The sequence below is a fragment of the Punica granatum genome, chromosome 7 (assembly GCF_007655135.1).
Source record: "Punica granatum isolate Tunisia-2019 chromosome 7, ASM765513v2, whole genome shotgun sequence".
In the NCBI taxonomy this organism is placed as follows: domain Eukaryota; kingdom Viridiplantae; phylum Streptophyta; class Magnoliopsida; order Myrtales; family Lythraceae; genus Punica; species Punica granatum.
Window position 1 is genome coordinate 20,884,442 of NC_045133.1, and position 11,645 is coordinate 20,896,086.

Genomic DNA, 11,645 nt, shown 5'->3' on the forward strand with positions numbered 1-11,645 from the left:
AAATCCATAAGTAATGGGTATGGCAATCACTAATCGGTTCCAATCCATAAGCAATGGGTGTGGCAACACTAATCAGTGGACTTACTGAAAGGCCCAACCGAATGGTGCCCTTAAAACGAAGCAGGATGTGTATAGCTTGATCTGAATATGTTAGAAACTGCTGAATATGAACATAAAGTAAGAGACGGGGAGCAAGTATAAGAAAAGCAATAACGGATGCAATAGAACCATCATCTCGGAATATACAAGGACAGAGTCACAAGTGCAGCATCAACAAGTGCGTAAAATTAACATAAAGATAGATATATTAAGAACTAGAAGGATAATCGATAGTTCATGCAGCGTTCGCTGTAATCTCTCATTAAGCCCTAACCAAGGGAGAACTTCGTATCAACTCCATGCAGAAATCATTCAAAGGCCCACTGGTTCTCCCTCCGAACCTCTTCCTCTTCCTCAGGAGTGAAGTCGTTCTTGATGTTGAATGTCTTCCTTATCTCCTCTGGTGTTTTGCCCTTGATCATATCCGCCACTGTTTGGCAAGTCAGATCCAACAACCCCTTGATGTTCAAGTAATTTGCAGCCTAAGCAAACAAACAACCACCACTATCAACCATTAGATGACAATCATTTTCACTTTCTCTCAAAATTGAAATAACTATAAAGCAATAACCTATAGACCCTAAATTCTATCGTAACTTGTGATGCTTTCATAACTCTCTCCAGGCAAAGCCAGTTCTAATTCCGATTTCATTCTATAGATTGGATTGAGTATACAACCCCAAGTTAACAAGCAAAGGAGTATCCAAACTGGTCCTCAAGCAGCATCCATGTTGATCCTTCATATGACAGATCAATTTAACAGCCAGCACCTGACAGCTAAGCAGCAAACTAATCGTCCGGCATATTTAGGGGGAAATACCGAGATGAGAGCAACGTACTAAAAACACAATGAGACCCGAAAAGGGCCTGTTAAGATGGGACCTTTTCAAGAACTCAACTGCATCTTTAATCCATAAACTTCGAAAAGTTAACCGAGGAAAGACTTCTCAGAGTACGAAGAAACGAATACTTTCAGGAGAATACATTCACTGGAAATTTACCCAAAAAAAAAAGCAGAGCTTCAACTAACAAAGTCCTGAAAAGAACAGGCAGCCAAACTGAACTACGGCAATTGGCAGAACTCGATCTAGGTCATCCAAAGCAAGAATTTTTACATGGAATGTAAAAGAGATGCTGCTATTCGAGTAATCAACTTCACTAAACCCAACGAACAAACATGCTGCAGTTGAGGGATTAACGTCACTGAAACCAAAGCCAAGAACATCACAACTCATCCAACAGCCACAGGGCGAAGTCAATCGAACACACCGAGCTGAAAATCAACTTACCAGGATGAGATCGAAGAGCGTGGCCTGGTCGACCTTGACGAACTCGATGTCCCAGGTCTTGAGGTCGTCGTCGACGCTGGAGGACCGGTCGTCGCCGCCCTTGGAGGCCTCGGTGTGCTTCTTGCTGAACTCGATGACCTTGGAGAGGATCTTGCTGGTAACGTTGGGGAGCGGGATGCCGTTATCGGCGCAGTCGTCCTCGATCATATGCTTGATCGTCTGTGACTCCAGCGCCACGATCTCGTCCACCTCGAAGTTCTCGCCGTCGGAGCTCCTCAGCGTTATCTTGCGCGTCGAAGCAGCCATGGCTAAGCCCCGGATCGTTCCACAGAAACGGGGAGAGAAACCCTAACCCTTGCGGAGTTGATTTTGGATGGTAAAGTGGATTGAAAACAGAAACCAAGCGTATTTAATCTTCTTTATAAATTCTTTAATTTGTTTGTTTATAAAAAAAAAATCTTTAATTTGTTTAATTGCTCTTCTAATATTTTTAATCGCCCCATATTCTGATTTTGAAATTTTGAAAAAAAAAAAAACCAGAATAAATTATATTTTCCGCGATGAATTTGGCACCAAATCTTCTATTATCTTCTTAGAGACGGCATGATACTGTGTCGAACTATTGAATCGTCCAAAGATGAAAGAAATATTTATTCTAATTTGATTCTAATGATGCCGGGACGTGCCGATCCAGCACCATAGAAGTTCCTCCTTTTACAACAATAGCTCGAGGGCATGACACGTTCTTAAACTATGAAATTCATATCTCGTTTTGATCATAAATAATAAAGTAATCTATGAATTGTATCAATTGTCAACCATTTTATTTCCATATTCGAACTCGTTGCACTCATGAGAGGATTTTCGCGGACGTAAAATAACTAACCTTTTTTTGCATACAATCCATGGATCCTCGCAAGCGAGCTCTAAGCCGGTGCTTTCCGCGCTAAAGTCACTAGTGCGTGTGATGATGGAACTAGATGTCCATGGCTCTACACATAGAAGGAATTTAGGATATCCGACATCATCTCCTCGAGAGATTATAGATATAAATCTGATGTTTGATTTCGACATTCCAAACCTGGAGACCGACAGTCGGGCTGGGCCGCTTTGCCTATTCGCGGGCTTTATTTGGGCTCTGTTGGGTCAATCGTTTCGGGCCAATCTCATTAAGGATTAATGGGCCTCATTAGACGGCCCAAAAGTTCGAGTCCGTAATAAGGAACGAATATCTGCTTCTACCACTATTATTACTATAATGGACGAAAAAAGAGCTTTTCGTCTCTTTCACTATTCGCAATATGCCCAGGTTACACAACACGTTTCAATTTTTACGAATCATTAAATAAAAAATGTAATTGTAACTGCATTAACGGGATTCGATGAAAACACGCGCATAGCGCAAGGATCATTCTAGTCTCAATAAGAGGAACTTGGATATGTGACTTTTTATATGTAATAGATATATCACTTGATTGTATTATAAGTCAATGATTGTTAAATACATCAGCACTAATGGTATAAAACCTGTGGCCGAGTGTTGTTTAAAAAGAAATGAGATTAATTTGTTATGTCTTGTGACATAATGTCATTCCACGTAATATATATATCGTACGCACATCATATTTTCTCCGTACGAGGACTAGGAATTGGTGGTTGTATCGCATCTTTTCGACACTGTTTATGGGCTTTCAGTTTCGGTATATATCACAATCGCGACGGTTTGCCCCTCATGTTGGCTAATTGATTCCATTTGTTAGGTAATGGACAAGAACGCCACCGGCCGCTCGAGATCTCAATTGCTTAGGGCCTGTTTGGAAAATGAAAGTTGTTCAACTCTGTTTAATACCAGACAACTGAATGGGAGAATTTTCCCTTTCTGTGGGACCCAGCTGCAGCACATGGGCACGGTCAAATCCGGTTGAAGCTTATTTCAGCAAACACACCCATGTGGGACTAGTAACGACTAGTCAAACACACCCATGTGGGACCCACTGCTCTTCAAATGTTGCGGCCAGTTTTGTCTTATAGCAAGTTGAACAGAGCAGAGTTGAACATTTTTCATTTTCCAAACACACCCTAACCGTCCGATTTCTGGTCTGATTACTGGCTGCATCCTTAGTTTAATCAGTAGACAATCGTATGAGTTATGACACAAAGAAAGATCAACCTACTTCTCCCTTAACAGGTCAAGAAAGAACCTTATTCGATTTTATACAATCGGACCAAGAATAAGACTCGATGTAGACATCAATGGCATCAGTTATCGGAGGGTGAGCTCGTGAATTTCCTGGTGATCTCAGCAACGAGGACCTTATAGGCCCTCTCCGTGGGATGCGCTGCATCCCAGAAGACGTACTTTGACACATCCGCGCACCCAAATAGACTCGGGTGGCATAGGATCCCTCCTGCTAACCCCACAGGGCAGCATCCCGGGTAAGTGACTTGAAAACCTGAAATAAGCATCGATAGTATATCGATCATCGAACTCGTAATTAGAAGCAATTGATTACATTTACCAAGCTAGAAAACAGACTTGGCCAATTTCCTACAAGGCTGAGGTTAATGGAAAAATGTCAAGTGCCATTCCAACATGAGATGGCCTGATGCTATCATTCGTACCAACGTTGAGTAAAGAAAGAAGCTCGGGGCATGTAACTTACCGGACTTGGCGGTATTTTGAATGAGATCAAGAAGGGTGTTGTAAACATCGGCATATGCGAGTGTAACATTGGGAAGCTCCTGGTTGAGAGAATCCAGAGCAGAGGAAAGTTTCGAATTGAACGACTGAGCTGCTTGGTTGAGATAGTCTAAGCAAAAACTGGCCCCTTGAGTTCTCGCGGAAGGCAAGCATCCCAATGGAAGTGTGCCGAGCACCGCAATCTTTCATGCCCCGAGTGCATACAAATCCTTCGAACATTTCACAAATGAGGAAATTTTCTGGATCAGTTTTTTACCATGAAATGGAGAGTGATCTCCGTCAATAAGTGGAAGGAAAACGTCGCTTTTGTAGGGAAGTGTCATATGCGCGGATTTGGAAGATCGAACATTATACCTTGATGAAATTGGAAGCCGCCGTTACAAGAAGGTCAGAGTAGGCGGGAAAACCCTGCGCCAACCTAAGACGAGTGGTGAAAAAAGAGACGGCGATGTCATTGTTCCCGGCTGAGACCAAGTACAAGCCGTTGCTTAGCACATTGTTGGCCCTCTCGTCTCCTACAGCCTCTTTCAGTTTCGATATGTACTCTTTGAAGAGATCGAGCTGCGCAGACATCGATACAACACGCTGTGCCAGTGCAGGAAGAAGTTCGAAATGAAAAGATCATAGATAGAGTTTTAACTTGGAGTTGGGGAGAGAAAAGAAACAGAGGAAGAAGAATGTATAATAGATCACCAGAATGTTAGCAGTGAGAGAGTCATAGCCCGAACCACCGGAGGCAAAGCATACGCCTGTCGATAAATCTTCTGGCCGAAGATTTGGATCCAAATACGCCGGCAACAGCTCCTTGATTCCTAATGCTTCCGCTGTTCAATATTAGAATACAGGCAGGAAATTCTTAGCCAGAATGCCTACGCGTCCAAGGTTCTCTAGCACTGAGTAAGAAAACCGAACCACGAGAGAATGTCCATAGACAACATTCTGTATCGATCATAGCCTTTTCCTTCGATAAATCTTTGTATCAATTTCATCTGGTCAACTTTGAATTGATCCATCATGAAGTTATGGACACAATGAACGGTGTACTATATATATGTTACACGATCACGCACGTACCTATTAAATCAGAAGGCACTTTCCCGTCGCAGAATCTGCCGGTGGGTTTCCCTCCTAGCAAGTCCTGCCCGTAAGGAGAGAAGTTGCACTTCGACAGCGTGTTGAGATTATTGTTGTTGCCAGTGTCGAGAATCGAATCCCCGAACGCAAAAGCCGCCGGAATTGATCCATTTTGTGCACCAACAATGCACGGTTGCAGGCAAAAGCTTATAACTGAGAAGAATACACCAAGGAATATTGAAGACATTTTCTTTTACAGGTTAATTTCATTTTTACATTGAGTTTCAACTATATTGCATATTTATGTATAGTTCCATTTACATTGAGCTGTACAAAATTGACTCCTAAAGCTTAATTAACTACTCACCATAACACACAGAATATTAAGACTACCAACTACGCATTAATGTGCCAATAAATATTTACGTATAATTTGGCCTCAGAAATTCGACAAAAGGTCAATTCTTTGCTTGCCGTTATATCTTCAGGCGACATGCGCCGATTTCACCGAAGGCGGGAAGGGAGTCGGGATAGATAATTTGTACGAGAAAATACTAATCTTAACAGTAGTGTTATTTTTGCTCACATGTGCAGTGAGAATATAGCTGACTGGAGATTGCATGCATATTATTCTTGATTCAGTTTAAAATGCGCATTTCCTTAATTCGGTTAAAAAAAAAAAGGTGCAATGGGAGCATTTAAGGATCCGCTTGAATTGAACATATATAAGTTACTTTATCGAAGTATATGTGTTGTATTGATAAGGTGTTTTTCACTTATTTTGACGTTTGAAGGAAAATAAAAATCATGCGATAGAAACTCCTAATTAATTCCATGCTCTAAATCTAACGTTGAATATTAAATATATATACTATCGAAAAAATAAATAAATAAATTATCAAATGGATGAAACGTGCCTGTGAGAGGATGTTTTATGATTGCACGATGAGCAATGTTAATGGGACGAAACAAAAGTTAGAAGAACTCGTACACATATTTATTTATAGGCAATAGAGGTTTAAATGTTACTATACTACAACAATATGTATTGCCAAAAAAAATCAATAAAATTGCTCTAATTAGCCAAAATTTTGGCAGATTGATCATGGGAATTTTTTTTTTGAGTGGAAAGATTGATCATGTGATTAATTTCTCCACTTCCTGCACTCTATTGGTAATGTGACCACGGTCGGAAAAATAAATTTTGATAATTTAAATATATATTTAATTTTTTATTATTTTGTAAAGGTATAGAAATCAAATTTATGCTAACATTAACGATGACAAAACTCAAATTTTACTTTCAATATGAATACGAGAAAGTCAAAATTAGGAATTCCCTGAATTCGACGAGGATGGGATTACGGAATAATTTATCATTGCACGCCTTCTAAGTAAGCTGGTGGCAGTCGAAGAAGACAATTGAACGCATATGTAAAAGGTGTATGGTCTAATTGGTTGCCAAGTATTGCTACCTCTTGGGAGCCGTTGTGTTGAATCAAACTTGCAAAACCGAATTAATCATTTTCAGACTTTTATTTTCGATTATAAAAGAGGCATATGAATCTAAATAGAAATGAAAGATTCTACCACGGTTGATTGCAAAAGACAATCATCATGGTTATTTTCTTTTCAGCCATTAGATTCCATTGGGTAAGATTCATGAACAATCTTTTTTTTTTCTTTTTTCCCGAGAATTCATCCCTTATACTTTGACCTTCCACATTTCGGACTACACAAAATCAAATCTGAATATATGAAACACCAACAGCCCGTAGATGGAAACTCAGATTAAAAGTACAGTCTGGTTTCCCAGGAGAGCTATTAGTTTCTTCCTGAGCTCCAACCCCGCCGTAACACTCATCGAATCAAAGCAATCTGCAGCTTTCATCTCCGTAAAATTACACCATATATTTCAACATTTACATATTGTATTAATTTTATTCAAATGTCAATTTTTTTCTGAGGTGTCCTAACGTTAATGGTTTGGTGTCAAATATATCTCGCCGTAAACATTATGTCTATTTTTAATGGAAATATTGACGTGGCGCGTTAATTGCTTGACGGCGTTGACGTTGAGAGTCTGTGGGTCCCAATACGAGGAAAAAATAACACTATGTATCACAACCTTTTAATATGTTCTCAATTTTATCCCAACTTTTTGTTTTTTCTCAAATTTATCCCAATCTTTTCATAATTTTTCAAATTTATCCCAACCGATCGGGATAATATTGAGAAAATAGTAAAAGATTGAGATAAAACTGAGAAACTATCGAAATTTTCGGATAAAATTGAGAAAGTATCAAAAGGTTATGATAAAATTGAGAAATAACAAAAAAGTTATGATATATGATGTAATTTTTCTCTTATAGCGGGATCCACATACTCTTCACGTCAGCTCCGTCAAGCAATGACCATGTCACGTCAGCATTTCCGTATAAAATGGACGGAATTTTTCCAGCGGGATAGATTTGAAACCAAATCATTAACGTTATGATACCTCAAAAAATTAAGATAATATGTAAATGTTAGGATACATGACGTTATAGTACACCAAAGCTGAGAAGGACCGAGCCCCGAATGTCTATTCGATGGAAGGGTAAGAAAAGGAGAATCTTTCAATTACCTGAAGATGGACGACCCGTTCACGGACGAACAGGCCACTAGAAGCCCGAACCGGAGACTTGGAAACTCCAATTGGGAACGGCGATGTCTTCGATCAACCCGCAGTCAAACAGCCAACTGGAGCTCTGCGGAGAAACCATTCCGACTGGAAATGCGTTATATGTTATTTCGACCAATAAGCTGACATCTACGGGCTCTTGGTGTTTCATATATTCGTATTGAATTGTAGATTGAAATTTTAGGGATTGTATAATTTGATCTTGCCGGTATTCTCAATTCTAATCTTGGATAGGGAGGGGGAACATACGATGTTTGTTTCCTTCATTTCTTTCTCTTTTTTTAAGTTATAAAACTGTTATTTATTTAATTGAACCGGTTGATTACGTTCAATTTAATATCGAACCGAATTCATCTCGTTCACGGGCACGTCCGCGCATCGTTGAGGAGATGCATAGTCGAAAATATCAAAACTTAAAATATTAGGAGTGAATCTTTAGAAAAAATATTGTGACACATGTATGACCCAAATCTTATATAATATGATCTAACGGCTAAAAAGGAAACAAGCACGGTAATTTTTTTTTTAGCCAATCATGATAGCATCACCTGGATAGGAATAGATAATGAGAAGAAATAATCTCACTGGAATCGTGAAAATCGAATGCAATATCTTTTAGTTTTAGATTGAGAGCAATATCGCCACTCTAAAACCACATAATTCCTATTGAAAAAGCCCCATAAGTACACAATTCTTCTATTTTTAAAAAACAGTCCAATTATGACACTGTTGTCTTTTTATAGTTGAATGGACTTGGGACTCTCCTTTTAATTCTCGTTAGGTAGAAGACGCTTTTAGGTTGTTAGGAGGACGCCGTGCTTGGGGCACGGTGTCGTCCTAACAACACGAATTCTCTTAGGAATTGGCAACGAGAAATCGACTTTGTTTGATTTTCAAGTAAAAGATTTTACTCTATCCAAATCAACTCTATTATTATTCAAATTTAATATTGCAATCATTACTGTTTTATCTTTTTCTCCATTTAATAATAATTTTTTACTCATATTTTTTCTAATCATTTTTATAATTAATTTTTAATAATAAATTCTCTATTTATTTTCACATTTATATATATACATGTATTTATTTTTATTCATTCATATATTTGTCAACACTTACAATCATAATAAAAAATCAAGTTAAGTTGGATCACGATCCAACTCGAAAACCAAATGCAAGCTAAACTACGAATTTAGGATATGATATATATATATATATATATATATGTATGGCCATTTTACCCATAAAGAAACTATATCAACTAGTTGATATATCAACTATACACTAGGGAAAAATGAAAAATCAATGAGATGAACTGCGTTCTCTTCGTCAAAGAGGTTGAGGAAAGATCTTATTTCGATTTTGTGGAACTCGATGTAGACATCAGCAGCACCCAGTATCGGCGGGTCAGGTCCTGAATTTCCTGGTGATCTCAGCAACGAGAACCTTCTAGGCCCTCTCCGTGAGATGGGCTCCATCCCAGAAGACGTACCTCGACACGTGAGGTGGAATCAGCTTGCATAGTACCCCTATCCCGGCAGACTGGACATGGCAACATCCAGTCTTCACAACTTGAAAGCCTGAAATCACCATTCGTGTGATATGTCGATCAGCAAATACTCTGTAGCATATGATCTCGCTAGCTAGAGCATAGAATTGGTCAATCAAATCCCTAGAAGGGAAACCTTATGGGACGACTTGGCGGTACGAGGGGATAAACAAGGATTCAGGTGGTCCCATAGTGGTTCTCACGAGTTTCGTGCACTATGGACTCTAACCTACCTGATTTATATGGATTTTGAATGAGATTGAACAGAGCGCCATAGACATCAACATCTGTTAGCGTTGCATCAGGAAGTTCCTTATTTAGAGAATCCAACATGAAGGAGAGCTTTCAATTGAACAACAGATCTGCTGCATTTTCAGAGTCGATGCATTTGCTGCCCCGTAGGGCTCTCGCAGAAGGCAAGCATCCCAATGGCAGTGCACAGAGGACCGCAATGTTCCCAGGCCCAAGTGCATACAAGTTCTTCAAACATTGCACGTCAGAAGAAACAGGAAAAGTACCAAGATTCGGACATCAGCCTTTATCCATATAATGATTGTCAGGTGGTAAGAATGGAGTTATTGGAATATCATTACTCCATAAATCTCTTCTATCCTATGCGGGAATCATGACATAAATCATTAAGCCAACCGTGTTGGATTGATCTAATGTTGTTGGATTTTGAAAGGTTGCCACGACAGCGAATTGAGAGTGAACTTAATTTGTCCATATTTTGATAGTCCTGCAACATATTTATGTCCTGCCAGTTCCATATCCTATTATTCCTGCAACGTATTTATGTCCTGCCAGTAAGTTAAAAGAGGGAGGTGCGTGGAAACAAGGATCGAACATTACCTTGGTGAAGTTAGAAGCAGCATCTATGAGAAGATCAGAGTAGGCAGCAAAACCCAGCGCCAACCAGAGACGAGTGAAGTAATATGAGATCGCAATATCATTGTTGCCTGCCGAGACCAAGTGCAGGCTGTTGCTTAGGGTACTGTCGGCTTTCTCCTCTCTGACAGCATCTTTTAGATTAGCGATGTACTCTTTGGAGAGATTCAGTTGAGCTGACATCGGCATAGCTCTCTGCACTCAGTGAAGGAATAAATTTGAGTTTGCTCGGAGATGGATGAAGTTGTACTGAAATAAAACATAGAGTTGGGGAGAAAACTGAAACCACAGAAGAAGAATATGTAAAAATTAGACCTGAATGTTAGCGGTAACAAAGTCGTATCCTGAGCCAACGGAGGCGATGGAAACACCAGTTGGTAACTCTTCCGGCCTAAGATTTGGGTCCAGATATGTTGGCAGCAGCTCCTTGATTCCTAATGCTTCCACTGTTCGAAAGTATAGTTAAGTCATGGTCTAGTGAGTACCTCACATAAAAGAACAGAGGTTCGCTCTACGTAATTTGTATCAATTTCAGCGATAAGGAACATAGCGGAGTCACATAGAAACTGGTAATCGAAGTTGCTAAATTTTCTATCACGCACAAAAGATAAGCATAATTGTATACTACACCAGCCAGTAATATACAGCATGTATACCTACTAAGTCGGAAGGCACTTTTCCATTGCAGAATCTGCCAGTGGGTTTCCATCCCGGAAAGTCCAGCCCGTAAGGAGAGTACTTGCACTTCACTAGTGTTTTGACATTAGCTCAAAATTTGTTGGTTGAGGTAATCTAATATTATCAGCCAAGATCAGCTCTTCCACTCATCGGAAGTGTTCAATAAGGGAAAATCTTGAACACCATATGGTGTCAGATTCACAGAATCTCTTATATAGTATTGTTTGGGATACCCATCGACCTTTGCCTTTCAATTCCTCCATTATCCCTTGAGAATACGTCTCCCCGTCCTTCTCGGCACTGGACCCACCTATGTTGGTGTCTTTCACTGCTTTATAAACCTAAATGCCAAAACATATACCATCATAACAACAATAGCTGAAGTTGCAGATATGACGAAATCAAACAATCACAAACAACAATTGCATTGTAGACCAAACTTTCAGAGAAAGGGGCATAATGCTAGCACTGGTATACATCATGGACTCCAGAAACCAGTTCTCAGCTTCTGTTTGTAACGATGGCTTGCATCTCAGATCCAATGCTCATCAAATGGATCCCACAACCAGCATGGGCATTACTAAAGCTACTCAAGTCTATCCTGCCTGCTAGTTTACCGATTGCATTTGCTTTTGGAGTCTTAAATCCTAACAATGGTCCCTCTTTAGCTTGTAGTTGGGTCAT

The 11,645-nt window shown here is 39.6% G+C and overlaps 2 protein-coding genes and 1 pseudogene across 2 annotated transcripts; all 3 read right to left on the reverse strand.

The window, feature by feature from the left end:
• Positions 1-196: 196 nt before the first annotated feature.
• Positions 197-1,801, reverse strand: LOC116214097 (SKP1-like protein 1B). The gene is made up of 2 exons (XM_031549383.1): positions 1,389-1,801; positions 197-581 (listed from the first exon to the last, which is right to left on the reverse strand). The coding sequence occupies exons 1-2, from the start codon at positions 1,692-1,694 to the stop codon at positions 408-410; spliced, it is 480 nt and encodes a 159-aa protein (XP_031405243.1). The 5' UTR covers positions 1,695-1,801; the 3' UTR covers positions 197-407.
• A 1,846-nt stretch (positions 1,802-3,647) lies between these two features.
• On the reverse strand, positions 3,648-5,410 carry LOC116214485 (annotated as a pseudogene).
• Positions 5,411-9,740: 4,330 nt separating this feature from the next.
• Positions 9,741-11,645, reverse strand: LOC116214487 (GDSL esterase/lipase EXL3-like). Its single transcript, XM_031549887.1, has 6 exons — positions 11,481-11,645; positions 11,195-11,302; positions 10,940-11,027; positions 10,599-10,729; positions 10,248-10,478; positions 9,741-9,875 (listed from the first exon to the last, which is right to left on the reverse strand). Exons 1-6 carry the CDS (start codon positions 11,643-11,645, stop codon positions 9,741-9,743), a joined length of 858 nt encoding a protein of 285 aa, XP_031405747.1.